This window comes from Dermochelys coriacea, chromosome 1 (assembly GCF_009764565.3).
Source record: "Dermochelys coriacea isolate rDerCor1 chromosome 1, rDerCor1.pri.v4, whole genome shotgun sequence".
NCBI classification, from domain to species: Eukaryota; Metazoa; Chordata; order Testudines; family Dermochelyidae; genus Dermochelys; species Dermochelys coriacea.
In genome coordinates this window covers 111,318,836-111,340,505 of record NC_050068.2, presented here as the reverse complement: position 1 = coordinate 111,340,505, position 21,670 = coordinate 111,318,836, and the positions used below count along the sequence as shown (strand labels likewise).

The following is a 21,670-nucleotide window of genomic DNA, read 5'->3' as shown; positions in this document are numbered from 1 at the left end:
ACTCGCGCAATTAACTCAAAAAAATAATTGTGATTAGTTGCACTGTAAAATAATAGAATACCAATTGAAATGTATTAAATATTTTGGATGTTTTTCTACATTTTCAAATATACTGATTTCTATTACAACACAGAATACAAAGTGTACAGTGCTCACTTTATATTATTTATATTTGATTACAAATATTTGCACTGTAAAAATGATAAACAAAAGAAATAGTATTTTTCAATATACCTCATAAAAGTACTGTAGTGCAATTTCTTTATCATGAAAGTGTAACTTACAAATGTAGATATTTTTGTTACATAGCTGCACTCAAAAACAGAACAATGTAAAACTTTAGAGCCTACAAGTCCATTCAGTCCTACTTTTTGTTCAACCAATCACTAAGACAAACAAGTTTGTTTACATTTATAGGAGATACTGCTGCCTACTTCTCACTTTCAGGTGACGTAAATAAGAACAGGCGTTCGCATGGGACTTTTGTAGCCTGTGTTGCGAGGTATTTATGTACCAAATATTCTAAATATTTTTATGCCCCTTCATGCTTCGGCCACCATTCCAGAGGACATGCTTCCATGATGATGGTGCTCATTAAAAATATAATGCGCTAATTAAATTTGTGATTGAACTGAATGTTGGTTGAAGCATGAAGGAACATAGGAATCTTTAGCTCATCTGGCATGGAAATGTCTCGCGACGCTGGCTACAACAGAGCCATGTGAACGCCTGTTCTTGCTTTCAGGTGACATTGTAAACAAGAAGTAGGCAGCATTATCTCCTGCAAATTGTAACCAAACTTGTTTGTCTTAGCGATTGGCTGAAGAAAGACTGAGTGGACTTCTAGGCTCTAAAGTTTTACATTGTATTATTTTTGAATGCAGTTATTTTCTGTATATAATTCTACATTTATAAGTTCAACTTTTCTGATAAGATTACACTAAAGTACTTGTATTGGGTGAATGGAAAAATACTATTCTTTTGTTTTTTACAGTGCAAATATTTGTAATAAAAAATAAATATAAAGTGAGCACTAAACACTATATTCTGCATTGTAATCGAAATCAATATATTTTAACATGTAGAAAACATCCCAAAACATTTAAACAAAATATTTATTGTTTAACAGCGCAGTTCATTGCAATTAATTTTTTTAATTGCACAATTAATCTCTTGACAGCCCATACACACGTGCACACACACACATACACCTATTTCATGGAAAAGATGTATCAAATACATTCTTCTCATATTGACTGATCCACTCCCAGAAGGGTCACATTGAGTTTCATTAATTGAGTTTGTTGTAGAGGTGCATGAAGAGCTTTGGCCTGTGACTTGACCCCATACCTCTTGTTGCTAATAAAATTTAAAATTTAAAATTTGGTTTGAGATTGTTGTACTGCAGGAAGATACTAATAAGGTGCCAGCTTATGTAAAACACAAGTAGTCATTAGGCCCCTGCTCAAGAAACCATCTGTTGCTTGTGATCTCATCTATTCCAACCTCTTTCTAAGCTTTCCTTTTTGGGTAAGTAATAGATGTGGGGAAAAAAAGGAGTGAAAAAACTTTGATGTTATATGAAGTCCTCTGATTTATTTTATCCCTTTCATTCTTGCTTTTGGCTAGAGACTGTTAGGATAATTGCTTGATCATCTAACATTGGGCAGCAGTAGATGTTCGTGCTGATTCTTTTTAAACCTGCCAGCAGACTTCAGTGGTTTCATCTCTTCCTGGTGGTATTGCTCTTCTGCGCTGAGAGCTGCTTTAGACAGAATTCTGCTCAACACGTATGTGAGGCTTTGTGTGTGTAAGTGGCCAATAATCTCATGGTCTGGACTGCAGTGCCATTGATATGCTGATCATAGGTGGTTTGACACCTTTCTTGTTGAACCCTGGTTTTTTGCTTTCCTAGCAGTAGGCATAGATTGGGATATAGATGAAAGGAAGCTTATTGAGGATTAATCCAGACAAAATGATACTGCCAGAAAGTTTCTAGAGTATGGCACCTGTCTCCATTATTTAGGGAGTTGACCTACCCTTCAGATAAGAAGTTCTTGATGTAAAGAAGTGTTTGAATCCCTGATTGCTCACTATCAGAGGGTACTGGAAGTCAAAGATGTTATTTTAGCTGCATTACATAAGGCAGTTGTGACCATTTCTCCATGACGTGATCTTTGCCATGACTATCCATGTCTTTCACCTCCAAAATAGATTTCAGCAATGTGCTCTAATAAAGTTATTCTTGAAGCTTCAGTTAATTAAAAAAAATGAAGCAGTCTGCCTTCTGGCAATTTTAATTGGAATAAGTTTCTTAAAGTAATTCTCTAAAAGCTATATTGTTGCCAAGGGGAGGTTGAACCACTGGTGAGAGGGTGGCGTAGAGGTGAAAGGCAATGGTAGCTAGTGCCCTGTGTGTAATTTGGATAGAATATGTGGGCCAAAGGTGTTAACATAACCCAGTCACTGTCCAACATTAAACAGTGTTAAACAAGATTTGGGGTTTGTTATACAGAGACCACAGCCTGCTTAGTACCATGGCAAATACACCATTAAAAATCCTTTAAAACTTTTATTAAAGAAAAAAGGAAAAACAATTCAAGCATTTTAAATCTAAAGTATTAAATAAGGCTTTCATTTTCACAATATCTCATTTCCTTTCCCTTTATCTGGAGAGAGCTTTTAGAAGGAAAACCCGTGTTGTTTAACAGTCTCTTAGAAAGTATCAAAGATGGTAATAACTATCCTTTTGGGGGAAAGAGAAGAGGTTAGTTGAGATGAGCTGGAGCTGCTGTTAGTCTGATCCCATTTCATCCCAGGTGGTGTTTGGAATTCAGGTGAAGCCGGTAGAGCTGACAATGTCATTTGGGTCCCTCTCTCTGACCTCCTCTGGTCAGGACATCTCTCAAGATCGGATGACAAAGCGTAGGATCCCAGAAGATGGTAGGGGTGGCAGCCATGATAATGAAGCTTGCTTTAGTTGCCTGTTTTTCTCCCCATAGTCTCGTTCTTTACGGACCCAGAAAAGGAGTGATGGGCAATATAGCCTGTCCTATCATTTTGTCCACCAGTCAGATCTAATTTCTGACATACTAGTTTTGGTTCACTGATTTCTGGTTCCACACTTTCTTGTTTATCAAGCATGATCTTAACACAGTCCTTGAGTTATATCTGTAGTCTTTTTGTTTGGACTAATTCTCTGTCTCTCTTTCGTACCTTTTCCCATCAACATTTGTTGTTATAAGTTATTATGACATCTTCTGTACTTTTTACATTGAGTTCTCAATTAAGGCAATTTTGTAGGCTGAATTATCACAACAGTTTCTGCAATAGAATTGTTGTGGGGGATTATCTATGTTTCTGTCCTTGCTCAGCTCTGCTTCCCCCGTGGTTCTGCCCGGTGCCATCCAGTTCCAGTTGCTCCCTCCCTATTGGCTGATTGACTCTCAGCTCCCAAGTAATCAGATTGTGGCCAGCACCCCCGCAATGGCTGGGGGCAGGGCACACCTCCACTAGTGGGGAGTTAGTAATTGTGTGCACGCATGGGGAGACGGAGGTGACGGTAGGACCCAGATTGGCTGGAGCAGTGCCTAGGATTGGGATGGGGAGCAGGTAGGAGCCCGGGTGATCTCTTCCCCTCCTATCCCTCTATTCCCCCTCTCCAGTTCAAGATGTGCTTCCAGCTTCTCTGTTGTTCTTCATTTGTTTTCAGGTTCAATTCATAGTATTGGCTACATCCAATAATCTGTCTTTCGGTTTGTGTTCTCGCTTCCTGAGAAACTCTTATTCTTCCTATATGATACTGAGTCAGTTGAAGTCAAATTGGGTATTTTAGCTGGCAATGCCTCAGTACTATTGCCTTTAAGCAGAAGGGTCTCAATTCTGAAATTTGCTTTCACCTTGGTCTGCCAGTACCAATCCGTCAGTCCACAGGTCACAGTGGAGGACTTATCTTTTTCCTGGTTTTTGACTGAAGAACGTGACAGTGTGGATGATACAGTCTAGTATCTTTGGTCACTTAACATTGGTCACAAGCTTAACATGTAGTACAAATTTCCATATGGTGTACGTAGACTACAGTGGGTGGTTTCACAAATTAAAAAAAACTCAAATTTAGGGTAACAGCAATAAAAGTAAAGAAACAGTACATTACAGTTCAATAGGATTGCAATTAGTTATATATAAATTTTACTTGATTCTAGTGGTGTCTTTAAGATAGAAGGATGTTCATTAGTCCATCAGTTCAACCAATTAAGAAAGTTTTCTGATCAGCTCTAATCTGCAGTCTGGGGGGGTCCGCACATGCACACATTCACATACCCATCAATTCACACTAATGCACACACGTGCAGAAACATGTTCACAAAAGTAGTCTTAAGTATTAACAACAGCCAAGAAATACAATAAACAGCATCTTGTAACTTACGATAGCCACAGCAACACAGTTGGGAAAGCTGTTACTTATTCCCATACATTACATCACCCTACAAGGGCATTTTGAGATCCAGTGGCTGGAAGTTGAAGCTAGACAAGTTCAGACTAGAAATAAGGTGTAAAATTTTTACAGTCAGGGTAATCAACCATTGAAACAACTTACCTAGGGATGTGGAAGATTCTCCCTCACTTGGAATCTTTAAAACGAAGCTGGGACATGTTTCTAAAAGCTCTTAGCTCAACCAGCAGCTCTGGGCTGGATACAAGGATTGCTGGGTGAGAATCTCTGCAATGTTATGCAGGACGCCAGACTAGATGATGATGGTCCATTCTGCTGTTGAAATCTATGGGGGGAAAAGTACCTGAACTAAATGGGTCAGTCTTACTCAATCTGTATACTTTTGGTGCTTGTGTATAATATTACCCCTTATTTCTGCTTAGGGCCCCTTAAATGTTTAGTAAAGTAAACCAAAGTGATACTTTGTAGTTGAATCTTACAGTAATGTTACTCATTTGTGTGTTTATAATAAATATTTATAAGCTTCTTTTCTAAAATGATTTGTGTTTGGTTTATATACAAATATTGTCATCTCTTCTGTGGCAGGTGTGACACCACAGACAAGCTAAAAGCTCTATTGCCAAGATTGGAACAAGAGCTAAAGGATCCAATAAAGTTCAAAGATTTTTATCAGTTTACCTTTACCTTTGCTAAAAACCCTGGACAAAAAGGTTTAGGTGAGTATAAAAACCAAGAAGAGAAGGGTAAAACAACAAGCTTGATTCATGTGCTTTCAATAATATACTAGTCACAAATTGCAAATGATAACTATAGTAAAGTTCACTTAATGATTTCTTTGCCTCCCCCCCATTTAATCTTTTCTTTAATACTGCCTTGGGTGACGTAAGTTAACTAGGTTTCCTATCACGTTTGACATCCTATCTACTCTATGAATTTAAATAAATTCAATGTATAAGTGCACGCGTTAATTTTTCTAAGGATCTTCTTGCCGTAAGTCTATAACTAGTATTAAAGGTGATACTTAGACTGTAAGCTGCCCTGGTGTGAATACCACATTGTCTTCCTTGTTTTGTTCAGCACTAACTAAACTTTTGCTGCATTATTAATCCCAGAGTGGAGGCAAAACCTTGGAAACCCCACTATTCTGGACAAAAACTTTACACAAAGGTGAAAATTGTAGGCTGACACTAAAGTAGGCCTGCGTTGGTATTAGATTTTATTTTGATCCAATTTGGCATAAAACATTGTAGGATCAGCTCCAAATTAGTAGGTAGATATCAGCATACAGTATCGGGGTTTTTTTTACTGTTCTCTTAACGAGACTGTTTGAGAGTTCATCCCAACCCATACCTTGCTGTCGCTGTCAGAGTAACAACTGGTATTCTTTACTCACTGCCTGATGCAGTACTGTAAAGATATCTTTTCTCACCTGCTGTTTCCTTATGACTTTTGTCAAGTCAAGGGTGTTTACCAAGTTTATAAGTAGATAAATCTAAAAGTATCAAATCTTTGGTATTAAATAAATTCATAAGTCTTTGTCCAACAGATACCAAAGGAATTTATCCATGGAACAGACAACAGCTTGGAAAAAAACAGATAACATGAGGGCTAATAAAACATTTATTGTATTGTCATCAATTTATCAATATTGTCATCATTCTCTTTTGCTATATGCACAGTATTTGGGAGAAAGTAATCACTTATTCCAGCCATTTTAATTATGTATCATTTTGAAATTGGCGTGGATGTTAACAGACATTTTTCTTTAATAAAAATAGCTTGAGGGGAAAGAGAGTGAAGATGGACAAGAATAGGAGCAAAAACTGTTTCAGAGAATCTTGGCTGAGGGGTTTGTTCATTCTTTCCTTGGTTTTTCTCTGAGTGTATGGTTCTTGCCTTTCCCACTGGCTTTGGAGGTTTTATTCAACTATGATGAGTTTTATCAGCTTTATTTTCCTTTAGGTATTGTCCCTCTCACCAAATATTTTTTTCATGCCATGTGCTACTGTCATACAGACCAGATACCATCATGCAGCTTAAGTGTTTGGCAAAGCCCTTCAGCCAACATCATATTGTGAGGGCTCCTAAGCAACTTGAATCAGTCTGCTTTAAAATTGACAAAGAGTAAAGCATTGGCTATGTGACTTTTACTAGAGTTAGAGATCAACAGTTAAAGGTTTATGTTCGAAAATGCATGAAGTCTTGCACACCATTTATTAAAAATCGTAGTACTTTGAGACAGAGCAAAACTTATCAAACATAAGTTTAGTTTGCATAATATCTGACTTCTTGGAATACCTAAAGAAAGAGTATATTGCTGTTTCAGTTGGCTTAAATGCAAAAGAGGAACCAACGTATTTAATATATATTACAGAAGACATTTACCTAAATCTGAACTAAGAACTAGGAAAGGCACCACAATCAGAATTACAGCAATGGATATACTTGTGTATGTGGCACAAAAGAAAAAAGGAATTGAGCAGTTTTCTGATACCCCAATTTATCTGGTCTGAGGAGAAAGGATTTAGCTATTGACCCTGGATAAGCCCATAGGTGTATGGTATCTCTCTATTCTGAAAAATGGTATTTTAGGTAAGGAACACCCAAATGTCTTGAAATTCTTATGTGACAAAACTTAGAAGAGCAGAAATGAAAATTAATCTAAAGAGGACTCTAGAAACTGTTGACTATATTGTTGCTAACTTGAGGTCTTGGGAGCTTTAACAGTTCTGGTAATGGTTGATATTACTTGAATTGGGTATTGTTTGGTTTTTTGAAAGGTGGTAGGTTTTTCAGCCTTTGGAAAATTAACTTTTTAGTATTTTTAAGAAAAGGATCAATTCAGGCAGGTTTAAGCAGGTGTAATTCTTTTGATTTTAGTGGAGATACACCCACTTTCATCAGGTCTGAACTTGGTCCACTGTTGGTTTAATTGGGAGGAAGTCCAGAATCAGCATATATATTAGAATGCACACTTTTATGTCTTTATGAAAGTCAGTGAATTCCATGATACCAAGTGCTTCAGACAAGCAGTAATCTTCAAGAGTCAGGCTAGCTTGCAAATTGCTTTTTCTGTTAATCTGTTATGCCTTGGGGAAATTCTTATAGCTTGTCTTCGCTGCAGTGTTAGCTGGAGTTGTAGCTTGAGTGTTGCCCCTAATCTTATTCCCCTGTATGCATACAAGTCTTGAGCTCAAGTTAAGTGGTTCTTTAAATTCAGATAGCTGGCCCATCAGAGTTGAAGCTTGAGTGCTGCTGACTCGAGAGCTTATAATGTAGTGGGGACTCAGCTACTCTGTTCTGTAGAGCTGGCAGTTTCTCAGAGACAGTTTTAAAGGCACAGCTGCAAACTATCCTGATGGGAAGGAAAGACAGAGCCATAATGATCTCTGACTATTTTTCCTATCAGGAGCTCTTTAATGACTTGCAAATCAAAAAGTAATCCTACAAAAATGGAAACATGGACAAATCGTATGGATGAATACAAAACAATAGCATAAGAATGTAGGGACAAAATCAGAAAGGCTAAAGCACAAAATGAGTAACACCTAGCAAGGGACATAAAAGGCAACAAGATGGTCTATAAATACATTAGGAGCAAGAGAAAGACAAAGGAAAGTGTAGGTCCACTACTTACCAGGAAATGTGTGGTAATAATGGATAACATCAAGAAGGCTGAGATGTTTAACATCTATTTTTGCTTCTATCCTCACTAAAAAGGTTAATTGTGACCAGATATTCAACACAATTAACATTAACAATAAGAGAAAAAGAATAGATTAAGGAATATTTAGATAAATTGGCTGTATTCAAGAACACAGGGCCTGATGAAATTCATCATAGGGTACCTAAGAAACTAGCTGAAGCAATCTCAGAACCATTAGCAATTATCTTCAAGAAGTCATGGAGGACAGGTGAGGTCCTGGAGGACTGAAGAGGGGCAAATACAGTACCTATCTTTAAAAAGAGGAATAAAGAAGACCCGAGGAGTGTTAAACTAGTCAGCCTAACTTTGATACCTGGAAAGATACTGAAACAAATTTTACAAACTGACTGTTTACTATACCTAGAGGACAGTAGGGTATGATCAATAGCCAATATGGATTTGTTAGGAACAAATTATGTCTAACCAACCTAATTTCCTTCTTGGACAGGGTTACTGGCCTAGTGGATGGGGGGAAGCAGTGAATGTGAAATATCTTGATTTTTAGTAAGGCGTTGACACAGTCCCACGTTACATTCTGATAAGCGAACTAGGGAAATATGTTCTAGATTAAATTACTCTAAGGTGGGAGCATACCCTGTTGAAAGACCATACTCAGAGTAGTTTTCAATGGTTTGGTGTTAAACTGGGAGGGCATATCTAGTGGGTCCCTCAAGGGTCTGTCCTGATACTTTTCAACACTTCCACTAATGACTTCTATCATGGAGTGGATAGTATGCTTATAAATAGGGCTGTCAAGCGATTAAAAAATTAATTGCATTTAATCGCACTGTTAAAATATACCATTTATTTAAATATTTTGGTTGTCTTCTACATTTTCAAATATATTGATTTCAATTACAACACAGAATGCAAAGTGTATAGTGCTCACTTTATATTTATTTTTGATTACAAGCATTTGCACTGTAAAAAGACAAAAGAAATAGTATTTTTCAATTCACTTAATACAAGTACTTTAATGCAATCTCTTTATCATGAAAGGTGAACTTACAAATATAGAATTATGTACAAAAATACTGCATTCAAAAATAAAACAATGTAAAATTTTAGAGCTTGCAAGTCCACTCAGTCCTACTTCTTGGTCAGGCAAATCGCTCAGACAAACAAGTTTGTTTACATTTGCAGGAGATAATGCTGCCCGCTTCTTGTTTACAATGTCACCTGAAAGTGAGAACAGGTGTTTTCATGGCACTGTTGTAGCCGACGTCGCAAGATATTTACGTACCAGATTCATGTGCTTCAGCCATCATTCCAGTGGACGTGCATCCATATTGACGATGGGTTCTGCTCGAAAACTATCCAGACCAGTGCAGACCGATGCATATTCATTTTCATTATCTGAGTCAGATGCCACCAACAGAAGGTTGATTTTCTTTTTTGGTGGTTTGGGTTCTGTAGTTTCTACGTCGGAGTGTTTCTCTTTTAAGACTTCTGAATGCATGCTCCTTACCTCGTCTCAGATTTTGGAAGGCACTTCGGATTCTAAATCTTGGGTTGAGTGCTATAGCTATTTTTAGAAATCTCACATTGGTACCTTCTTTATGTTTTGTGAAATCTGAAGTGAAAGTGTTCTTAAAATGACCAACATGTGCTGGGTCATCATCTGAGACTGCTATAACAAGAAGGCAGAATGCAGGTAAAGGCATAAGGCAGAATGCAGGTAAAACAGAGCAGGAGACGTAGAATTTTCCCTCAAGGAGTTCAGTCACAAATTTAATTAACGCATTATATTTCTAATGAACATCATCAGCATGGAAGCATGTCCTCTGGACTGGTGGCCAAAGCATGAAGAAGCGAATGTTTAGCATATCTGGCATGTAAATACTTTGCAATGCTGGCTACAAAAGTGCCATGCAAATGCTGCTTGTTATTTACAATGTCACCTGAAAGTGAGAAGCAGGCAGCAGTATCTCCTGTAAATATAAACAAACTTGTTTGTCTTAGTGATTGGCTGAACAAAAAGTAGGACTGAATGGACTTGTAGCCTCTGAAGTTTTACATTGTTTTGTTTTTGAGTGCACTTATGTAACAAAAAAAAAATCTACATTTATAAGTTGTACTTTCAGGACAAAAAGATTGCACTACAGTACTTTTATGAGGTGAATTGAAAAATACTATTTCTTTTGCTTATCATTTTTACTGTGCAAATATTTGTAATCAAAATATACATTTTGATTTCAATTACAACACAGAATACAAGATGTATATGAAAATATAGAAAAACATCTGAAATATTTAATACATTTCAATTGGTAATCTCTTATTTAACAGCGCAATTAAAACTGCGATTAATCGCAATTAATTTTTTTGAGTTAATCGTGTGAGTTAACTGAGATTAATCGACAGCCCTACTTATAAAATTTGCAGGTGACACCAACATTGGAGGGGTTGCAAACACTCAAAGGAGTAGAGTTCAAAATGACCTATTCCAGTATAACCCTATAGTGTAGACACAGTATACAGCGATGGAAGGGTTTTTTTGTGTCGCTGTAGGAATACTCCCTCCCCGAGCAACAATAGCTAGATCAACAAAAATATTCTTGGATTGACCTAGCTGGGCCTACACAAGGAGTTAGGTCAGCATAGCTACAGTGCTCAGAGGTATGGATTTTTCATAGCCTTGAGCACTGTAGCTATGTCAACCTACATTTTAAGTATAGACTAGGTCTCGTGGATGTCTACAGGCTCTGGAAGTGGTGCATTGATTCACTTTCTGAAGGTTACCTTTGCAACTATAAAGATTCTCTCCCACAACCATCAGTTTTTTATTTAGATTTATAATAAACAGACAAAAAGATATCAGGAGCTTTAGATGCCATTAATTGTGTTTAAAAATAAATGTAAACATAAAAGCAAAAACTTGAGGCCCTGAGTGACAGCCTCATTCTTTTGGGTGTGAGCCCTTTGGTTCTGTCAGTACCTTCCCTATTACGGTTGGCAGGGTTGCTTGTGATATATTGCAGCAAATTTTCAGCATGTGACAGTTGGTTTTTAATGCTCTTTGGATGTAAAATTCTACTAAGAATGCTATGTGCTGTTCAAAATTTTTATCCACTGGTTCATGTCATCAAATATTCCAGATGTATTTAAAAAATTAAATAAAATAAATACACAACAGCTCTTTTAACAAAGTTTAGGATAAAGGCAGGACTGAGCTCTCAGTGTGGCAAGTAATGCTTAAGTTCATGGAATTTAGTCTGTGAGCAGGCCTATACATAGAAACTATAGAATACAAGCGTTTGATTTTCTTTTTAAATGTTCCATTATCTTAACATGGATTAAAAACTAATCTTCATTATAAGACTGACCTGAAAAATTTTCTATTTTATAATCTAAAGTCATCATTAGTTTATTCAAAGCTGTTCGAAACACTGTTTTCTTCTGTGTTTCCCCAGGTCAGTGTGGTCATTAAGTATATAGCCTCAGACCAGTAGATAGAAATAGGAAATTCCAGTAAAGTTTATGCTGTCAGCACCCTGTAAGTGTGTCCGTATCAGCTGAGAAATTCAGGTTACATCCTGTTGCAGCAAATATAAATGACTGTCTGACACAGTAAAGCTTTTAATTAACTTTTTCTTTTTCTTTTTTTTATTCTCTTCTTACTCTTCACATGACTATTTTAATGTGTTTTCTTTTTAGATAACTGGTTTGTTTTTATCTGTCTACCCCAGCTCCATATGGAGCTATCTCTTTGTGGGTGTCCTATGACTAGTCATGTCATATTAACAAAAGATGCAGGAATTGTTTCATGAGTTTACAAGCCCCATTTGCCCACATGTCTCTTACCAAAAACTTTTGGAGCCTTTCCTTATGGTGATTCTGCAGAGCCAAGCCAATCACTTCCACTGCATTAGAGTTTATGGACAGTCACTGTTGTACAGTGATGATTCTGCTTCCCTTTTCATTCAAATCACACTTTCATCTGTAAGACAAATACACCGGACCCTCGCTAGAACATGCATCTATATAGCGCGAATTTGCATATAATGTGGTCGCAACCATGGATCCCAAATTTAATTACTTTAATTGGAATTAATTTTAACGCAATCCCCGCTGTAACGCAGTCCCCGCATTAACGCACATGGATTCCAAATCCCACATTCTAGCGAGGGTCTGGTGTACTTCAATCCTGGAGTTCATGTTTGAATCACAGATATTTTTTTTTAACACCAGAAGAGACCATTATGATCTAGTCTGACCTCCTGCATAACACAAGCCAAAGAACCTCACTCAGAAAATTCTACATCAATCCCATAACTTCTGTTTAATTAAACTGTAGAGGTTTTGCTACAGGTGAAGATACAGCACATGAAGGGAGCTTATTTCCCTTTTGGTACAATAGGTTTTTCCTGGTCACTAAGGAGAAGTATATTATGCCACCCAAATTCAAGAAAACACTACTACCTGTGTAGCAGTGCAGTGTTCCTGTCTTTCTTAGAGGCAGACACCAAAGTCCTCCTGCCTAAAATGGGGCTGAACTAGCGTCTACTTCACCCACGTAACATACTCTTCATAAGAACTATAACTGATCCATAAAAGTCAACACCCAGGTGGTTCTTCTAGAGCCTAAGATTTCCTTTTGGGGTCAGTACTTTGGGAATTGAATCTCTTAAAGTTCTTTCTGGGATTATAAGGGAACAGATCAACTTTCTCAGGCTCAGATTTCAGTATAATTGCCAAGTCTTGAGCCTTCTGTCTTGGGGCAGGTGTTGGAGAGGCTTTACCCATAGATGTTTCTCTACGTAAAGGAGTCATGGGGAAAGGGGAGGGACCCATAGCTGCCTTCCCCCAGTGGCAGTAAAGGTTTTCCCACGTGTGGGTTAATGTGATATTTTGGACCACTGAGTTGTAGGGAAGACAGAGCAGAGGCACAATGACTGAGTTCTGCAGTCTGTGAGCTGGGGGGGGGAAAATCATTATCTTCCTCTCACTGATTCATATTACTGGGGACCTGAACACCAAGTCTATCAAATTTGCCCTGGAGAATGGAACTTCTTTAGGAGGTCTGCAAGAAATGGAGCACGCTCAAGTAGACCTGGTGATTGCCCGGGAGAGCAAAGATCAGGGACTACTATATCAGCTCGAGGGACTTTTTGTCCCTTAGAGCTGATGCCCTCTCTCAGCTGTAGGCAGGTTTCTGTAAAGGGTTGCAAGGCCTCTTGCCATAGCCATCTTAATGGCTCCAGCCTAGACCTGGCAGCTGTGGTGTTTAGAATTGTTACATTTCATTTGAATGCTTCCTGTATCTTTCAGGTGGGATTTGTTTTGTAAAGGTCTAGTTTACCTGTAGTACTTGGCAAGACCTTTTTTTAGAGTGATTTTTCAGACTTTGGGATTCACCATGGTTCTGCCTATGGTTAATCTACACCTCATGATCTTATTACTGAGTCTGGAAGTTGGAGTATCTTTAAGGTTTGCTTGGTATAGGACTAGAGAGGATAATCTCACCTGTGCTTCATGCCTTCTGGCTCTTGTCAAGAGTGGTCTGAATAAAGGTTTGAGTCTTAGCTCTTAGATGACACACTTGTTCAAAGGGACAGGCTTAATTGTTCCTAGGTCAGTTTATACCCAAAGATGGTCAGGATCATAGAGACAGCAGCCAGGGTCAGAATGAGGCCTTGGCCCCCTCTTTCTTCCTTGGACCTGAAGCTTGTCCTGAACATCCTAATGGATCCTACTTTTGAGCTCTAAGCAGTAACGTTTGAGAGTTTGCCTGTGCTCAGGACTATTTTCGTATGGACAGTTTTTGTTCCAGAAGAGTGGAGGAACTTTCAATCATTTCTTCTAGAAGTCCCTCCATTTCCCACCAGGAAACAGTGGTCAGATTGGTCTTTGTGGCTTTGCTAAAATCTCTTCACCCATACACCTGGTTCAAGGGGGTGTCCTTTCTTCACTCTGCCACTTTACCAGGAGTGAGCAAGAGAACTTTGATTGTGAGAAGGACATTCAGGTTTGTGTTTCAAAAGTATCCTTGATCAGGAGATAGATCATCTTTGGATGAGGACTCCAGCGAGATTGCATCCTCCATAAGTAGATGGTATTACGTGCTGTCAAGGTTCCTTCCCCACTCTGAACTCTAGGGTACAGATGTGGGGACCTGCATGAAAACCTCCTAAGCTTACTTTTACCAGCTTAGGTTAAAACTTCCCCAACGTACAAACTATTTTACCTTTTGCCCTTGGACTTTCACTGCCACCACCAAACATCTCACTGGGTTTATTTTTGAGAAAGCTTTGTTTGGAAACGTCTTTTCCCCCAAAAAATCCTCACCAAAACCTTGCACCCCCCTGCTTGGGGAAGGCTTGAAAAAAATCCTCATCAATTTGCATAGATGACCACAGACCCAAACCCTTGGATCTTAAGAAAAATGAAAAAAACATTCAATTTCTTACAAGAAGAATTTTAATATAAGAAAAGGTAAAAAGAATCACCTCTGTAAAATCAGGATGGTAAATACCTTACAGGGTAATTAGATTCAAAACAGAGAGAATCCCTCTAGGCAAAACCTTAAGTTACAAAAATACACAAAGACAGGAATATCCATTCTATTCAGCACAGCTTAATTTTCTCGGCCATTTAAAGAAATCATAATCTAACGCATATCTAGCTAGATTACTTACTAAATTCTAAGACTCCATTCCTGTTCTGTCCCTGGCAAAAGCATCATACAGACAGACACAGACCCTTTGTTTCTTCCTACCTCCAGCTTTGAAAGTATCTTGTCTCCTCATTGGTCATTTTTCAGAGTAGCAGCCGTGTTAGTCTGTATTCTCAAAAAGAAAAGGAGTACTTGTGACACCTTAGAGACTAACAAATTTATTAGAGCATAAGCTTTCGTGAGCTACAGCTCACTTCATTGGATGCATTTGGTGGAAAAAACAGTGGGGAGATTTATATACACACACAGAGAACATGAAACAATGGGTTTATCATACACACTGTAAGGAGAAAAAAGAAAAGGAGTACCCGTGGCACCTTAGAGACTAACAAATTTATTAGAGCATAAGCTTTCGTGAGCTACAGCTCACTTCATCCGATGAAGTGAGCTGTAGCTCACGAAAGCTTATGCTCTAATAAATTTGTTAGTCTCTAAGGTGCCACGGGTACTCCTTTTCTTTTTGCGAAAACAGACTAACACGGCTGCTACTCTGAAAACTGTAAGGAGAGTGATCACTTAAGATAAGCCATCACCAGCAGCAGGGGGGGAAAGGAGGAAAACCTTTCATGGTGACAAGCAAGATAGGCTATTTCCAGCAGTTAACAAGAATATCTGAGGAACAGTGCGGGGTGGGGTGGGGGGGAGAAATACCATGGGGAAATAGTTTTACTTTGTGTAATGACTCATCCATTCCCAGTCTCTATTCAAGCCTAAGTTAATTGTATCCAGTTTGCAAATTAATTCCAATTCAGCAGTCTCTCGTTGGAGTCTGTTTGTGAAGCTTTTTGGTTGAAGGATAGCCACTCTTAGGTCTGTAATCGAGTGACCAGAGAGATTGAAGTGTTCTCCAACTGGTTTTTGAATGTTATAATTCTTGACGTCTGATTTGTGTCCATTCATTCTTTTACATAGAGACTGTCCAGTTTGGCCAATGTACATGGCAGAGGGGCATTGCTGGCACATGATGGCATATATCACATTGGTAGATGCGCAGGTGAACGAGCCTCTGATAGTGTGGCTGATGTGATTAGGCCCTATGATGGTGTCCCCTGAATAGATATGTGGACAGAGTTGGCAACAGGCTTTGTTGCAAGGATAGGTTCCTGGGTTAGTGGTTCTGTTGTTTGGTGTGTGGTTGCTGGTGAGTATTTGCTTCAGATTGGGGGGCTGTCTGTAAGCAAGGACTGGCCTGTCTCCTAAGATCTGTGAGAGTGATGGGTCGTCCTTCAGGATAGGCTGTAGATCCTTGATGATGCGTTGGAGAGGTTTTAGTTGGGGGCTGAAGGTGATGGCTAGTGACGTTCTGTTCTTTTCTTTGTTGAGCCTGTCCTGTAGTAGGTGACTTCTGGGTACTCTTCTGGCTCTGTCAATCTGTTTCTTCACTTCAGCAGGTGGGTATTGTAGTTGTAGGAATGCATGATAGAGATCTTGTAGGTGTTTGTCTCCGTCTGAGGGGTTGGAGCAAATGCGTTTATATCATAGAGCTTGGCTGTAGACAATGGATCGTGTGGTATGATCTGGATGAAAGCTAGAGGCATGTAGGTAGGAATAGTGGTCAGTAGGTTTCCGATATAGGGTGGTGTTTATGTGACCATCGCTTATTAGCACCGTAGTGTCCAGGAAGTGGATCTCTTGTGTGAACTGGTCCAGGCTGAGGTTGATGGTGGGATGGAAATTGTTGAAATCATGGTGGAATTCCTCAAGGGCTTCTTTTCCATGGGTCCAGATGATGAAGATGTCATCAATGTAGCGCAAGTGAAGTAGGGGCATTAGGGGACGAGAGCTGAGGAAGCGTTGTTCTAAGTCAGCCATAAAAATGTTGGCATACTGTGGGGCCATGCGGGTACTCATCGCATTGCCGCTGATTTGAAGGTATACATTGTCCCCAAATGTGAAATAGTTATGGGTGAGGACAAAGTCACAAAGTTCAGCCACCAGGTTAGCCGTGACGTTATCGGGGATACTGTTCCTGACGGCTTGTAGTCCATCTTTGTGTGGAATGTTGGTGTAGAGGGCTTCTACATCCATAGTGGCTAGGATGGTGTTTTTAGGAAGATCACCAATGGACTGTAGTTTCCTCAGGAAGTCAGTGGTGTCTCGAAGATAGCTGGGAGTGCTGGTAACGTAGGGCCTGAGGAGGGAGTCTCCATAGCCAGACAATCCGGGTGTCAGGGTGCCAATGCCTGAGATGATGGGGCATCCAGGATTTCCAGGTGTATGGATCTTGGGTAGCAGATAGAATACCCCAGGTCGGGGTTCTAGGGGTGTGTCTGTGCGGATTTGTTCTTGTTTTTTTTCAGGGAGTTTTTTGAGCAAATGCTGTAAGTTTCTTTTGGTAACTCTCAGTGGGATCAGAGGGTAATGGCTTGTAGAAAGTGGTGTTGGAGAGCTGCCTAGTAGCCTCTTGTTCATACTCTGACCTATTCATGATGATGACAGCACCTCCTTTGTCAGCCTTTTTTGTTATGATGTCAGAGTTGTTTCTGAGGCTGTGGATGGCACTGTGTCATTGTGGTCAGGTGCCAGCGAGGTTATCCTAGTTTCTTAACGCTTTACAGGTGAAAGGGTTTTTCCTCTGGCCAGGAGGGATTTTAAAGGTGTTTACTCTTTCCTTTATTTTTATGGCACGTGCTCTTCTTTTTAATTGCAGCAGCATCTTTACCTTCCATAGTAGTAATCTCTGAGTAGACTGTTTGGGTCTGCAACTCTCCGAAAGATTACTTCAACATTGGTGTGTGGGGGAGTCATCTTTCTACAATTAGTGACCAAGATTTTGAATTACTAGTATTGAAAAAGTGACAGCATATGTTTTATACTTTCTTTGTTATTTCTATTTATAAATACTTGGGAGGTGCACAGGGTACCTAGACAGAGCAAACAATTATCTTGTTATTCTGGCAAACATTGTAAAAGACAATCTTCCTTACAAACCTATAGGTGAATTAGCTTAGAGGTTGTTTGTGAAAAGAGGGTAAGTATGCTCTGTATGTGGGTGAAGAAATTATTGAGGGGAAAGCTAAATTGAAGCAATATATTCTTTATTTAGTCCTGAAAGTGGGTAGTTCCATGATTGTTCATTTCTCTTATGTGTGTGAGTTTTGGTTATGTCTACACTGCACTTTTGTAGTTAAAACTTTTGTCACTTGGGGGTGTGAAAAAACCACACCCTGAATGACAAAAGTTTTAATGATGAAAAGCACTGGTATGGATATTGCTTCATCAGAGGGAGATTCATAGATACTAAGGTCAGAAGGGACCATTATGATCATCTAGTCCGACCTCCCACACAACGCAGGCCACAGAATCTCACCCACCCACTCCTGTGAAAAACCTCTCACCTATGTCTGAGCTATTGAAGTCCTCAAATTGTGGTTTAAAGACTTCAAGGAGCAGATAATCCTCCAGCAAGTCTCCCCACCCCTCACCCTGGGAACATGGACTCAGTAGCGAGGCTGCACCCAACCCTGACACAGCACAAGGCCTGGGCCTGCCCCACAGACACCCTGGGGCCCTGCTCCTCTGCACCAGGAGTGGGGCAGGCAGGCTCATCCAGGCAGGATCCAGGTGTGGAGGGGCTCAGTGTGGGGGGATCCAGGTGTGGAGGGGCTCAATGTGGGGGGATTCTGTGTGGGACAATCTGGCTGAAGGCAGTTCAGTGCGGGGGTCTAGGTGTGGGGGGATCAAGATGAACAGAGGCTTGTTGCGGAGGTTCCAGGTGCAGGGGCAATGGGACTTTGCAGGGGCTTCCAGGTGAAAGTGGTTGGAGCTCAGCAGAGGGATCTGAGTGTGGGGGTCTCAGCAGGGGGGGTCTGGGTGATGGGGGAGTGGAGCGTGGTGGGGTGGGGGTCTGGGCACAGCTAATTGGGGGTCACTGGTGTGGGGTCTGGATGTAGGGGCTCAGGTTGGGGGTTTGAGTGCAGGGAGCTTGGGGGGGTGATCTGGGTGCAGGAGTGGGAGTCCAGAGGCAGGGGGTCTGGGTGCAGGGGGCTCCAGATAGAAGGGGTTGAGGTTCAATGGGGTGGGGTTTGGGTATGGAGGGCTAGGGTGGTTCTGGGTGTATGGGATGAGGCTTGGCAGGGGTGTCTGGGTATGGGAGGTGAAGATGCACAGGGTTTGGGTGGATGGGGGAGCAGCTCCCCATATAGTGACCCCTCCCCCCACAGCTGAGGAGCGTTAGGTGCAGGAAGCGGAGGAGGATGCTGAGCTTCCTGCAGCTGGGGGAGGTTTCTCGGAGTGGGTCTGACACGTCCCCAACCACTTCTTGCAGGGGAAGAGAAAGTCCCATCCTCTTCTGCCTCCAGCCCAGCCAGGATTAGCAGCTGATCCCAGCTCGGGGTAGGATCCAATGGCAGGAGTGTCCCCAGCCCTGCGGTGATTTACTTCTCCGCCAGCTGCTCTGGGTGCCTGAAACGATGTACCTGCACAGCTAGGGAGTGGTGTGTGACTGCTCTTGCAGCTTCCTTTTGCTTCCCTGTCAGAAAGTGATTTTTCTGCAGGGAAGCAAAGAAATCTGCGGGGGACATGAATTCTGCGCATGTGCAGTGGCGCAGAATTCCTCCAGGAATAATAAGCAGAAGGGGACTGAATTAAGGTTGCACAAGCAACCTAAGGAACATAAGAATGGCCATACTAGGTCTGACAAATGGTCCGTTTAGCTCAGTATTGTGTCTTCTGACAATGGCAGGTGCTAGAGGCTTCAGAGGGAATTAACAGAATAGGACAGTTTATCGAGTGATCCATCCCATCTTCCAGGCCTAGCTTCTGGTAGTCAGAGGTTTGGGGAGCAAACACCCAGAGCATGGGTTGCATCCCTGATCATGTTGGCTTGGATGGACCTATCCTTCATGAACTTATCTAATTCTTTTTTGAATCCACTTAAACTTTTGGCCTTCACAATATCCGCTGACAATGAGTTCCACAAGTTGACTGTGTATTTTGTGAAGAAGTACTTCCTTTTGTTTGTTTTTAAACCTGCTGCCTGTTAATTTCATTGGGTGACCCCTGGTTCATGTGTTATGTGAGGGAGGTAAATAACACTTCCTTATTCACTATTTCCACACCATTCATGATTTTACAGACTTCTACCATATTCCCCCTTAGACTCTTTTCTAAGATGAAGAGTCCCAGTCATTTTAATCTCTCCTCACATAAAAGCTGTTCTATGGCCCTAATAATTTTTGTTGCTGTTCTCTGTACTTTTTCCAATTCTAATACATCTTTTTGAGATAATGTGACCAGAACTGTACACAATATTCAAGTTGTTGGATGTACCATGGATTTATGTAGTGGTCACTGTTCCCTCTAAGCTGTGCACGTGTGCACACGCACATGGCGAAACACCGCACGCACAAAAAATGAAATACTACATCAGAGCTAGGTTGAAATATCATTTACGGGCAACTTTTGACATTGTTCGCCCGTCATCTATCAACACAGCCAGATTCTACTAGCTGGCGGGGGGGGGAAGGAGGGCAGTGAATCGTACCCCTCTCTGCCAGTATTTCGAACATGGAACATTGATCACGTCGGGACCCACACATCTCCATTTTCCCTCGTTTTTTGCCGCAGATGCATGGACGAGATTGGAGCTATGCATAAACTTCTGGTATCCTGATATGAATGATCTCCCGTTTGCCCTTTTGTCGAGTCACGCTGTTAAGCGCATTGAAATAGTAGCCATATAATAAAAGTATTAATTTTATATGAACCAATCTGGTAAAAAATCAATCCCAAAATGTCACTGTCTAGACGTCTAAAGCGTAAAAGAACAGCGATTTCATTTAAATCTGGATGGCTGGATGAGACTATAGAGACAGTTACACTGAAGTCACATAGTGTAATGCATGTTAAACTTTGTAAAATATTCAAATATGAGGAGGACAACGGAGTGGTTTGTGTATATTGTCAAGATGCCAGAACTTCGGGAGAATTTTCAACAGGAAGAATGTGGAACGATATATGGAAGTTGGATTTCTTAAAGCATCATCTGTCAAATCCCTATGTTCAGAATACAAAGACTTTCTTGCTGAACAGATTGTTATAGTCAGTCAGTACAATGACTTCAAGTTTGCAGTAGCCGAAAGAATCAAAAGCCAATTGGTTTTAAGTTTCCTGGATATGGTGACATTTGTTCACCAGAACGAACAGTTTCAGGATCTTGCAAAGTTGATGGATATTGGAGGAACATTCCTAGCATCAAGTGCAGACTGTGAGCGTGGCTTTAGCTTAATGAACACTCTGTTAAAAACAAACTATGGAATCATTTACAAGTAGATCATTTGGACGTGCTGATGTGTATTAAGAGTTACCAGCTGGATGGAGGACTGATAGATCTGGACAGAGTTTGTATTGAATGGGCAAATGAAAAAGATCGCAGGGAAAACCAGTAAGGTTAGTTTAGCAGTCTTTGACATTTTGACCAATAAGGAAATTAAAATGCATTTGTAATTGCATATCTTATTCTTGGCTGATAATCATTTATTGATATTTTTTAGGAAAATCTTAAATTTAAAACACAAACTCTTGTTTTTCTTTTATGATGTCTCTATCTGAAAACCCATATAAATTGACATAATGGCATACTTATTAAATTGTCTTTATTATATGTTTATCAAAATCTTTTTGGATACGTGTATAGAATGTAAGGTGAAAGTGGACACCAATGGGCTATGGACTGATAATGATCATGATTAATATATGCTTGATATATGCTCATGATTGTCTATAAAAAAGATCATAAAGTGTAATGCTTAAAACTAACTTCTGCTTCATGAAGAAAGGTTAAATTTCCTTTTTCTAAGTATTTTAAAATGACATTTATAAAATAACGTGGTGT

The 21,670-nt window shown here is 40.0% G+C and overlaps 1 protein-coding gene across 5 annotated transcripts in view; it reads left to right on the top strand.

Annotated features, from left to right (window-relative positions):
• Nucleotides 1–21,670, top strand: part of DCUN1D2 (defective in cullin neddylation 1 domain containing 2) — a 66,303-nt gene that overhangs the window by 13,418 nt on the left and 31,215 nt on the right. For 4 of the 5 annotated variants that reach the window (XM_043507149.1, XM_038386553.2, XM_043507210.1 and 1 more), the window contains one exon: nucleotides 5,039–5,169. In XM_043507149.1, the coding sequence (XP_043363084.1) occupies nucleotides 5,039–5,169 (131 nt within the window). Of the gene's footprint in view, nucleotides 1–5,038; nucleotides 5,170–20,403; nucleotides 21,075–21,670 lie in introns of those variants that run through there. The other variant, XM_038386554.2, reaches the window with a different exon arrangement.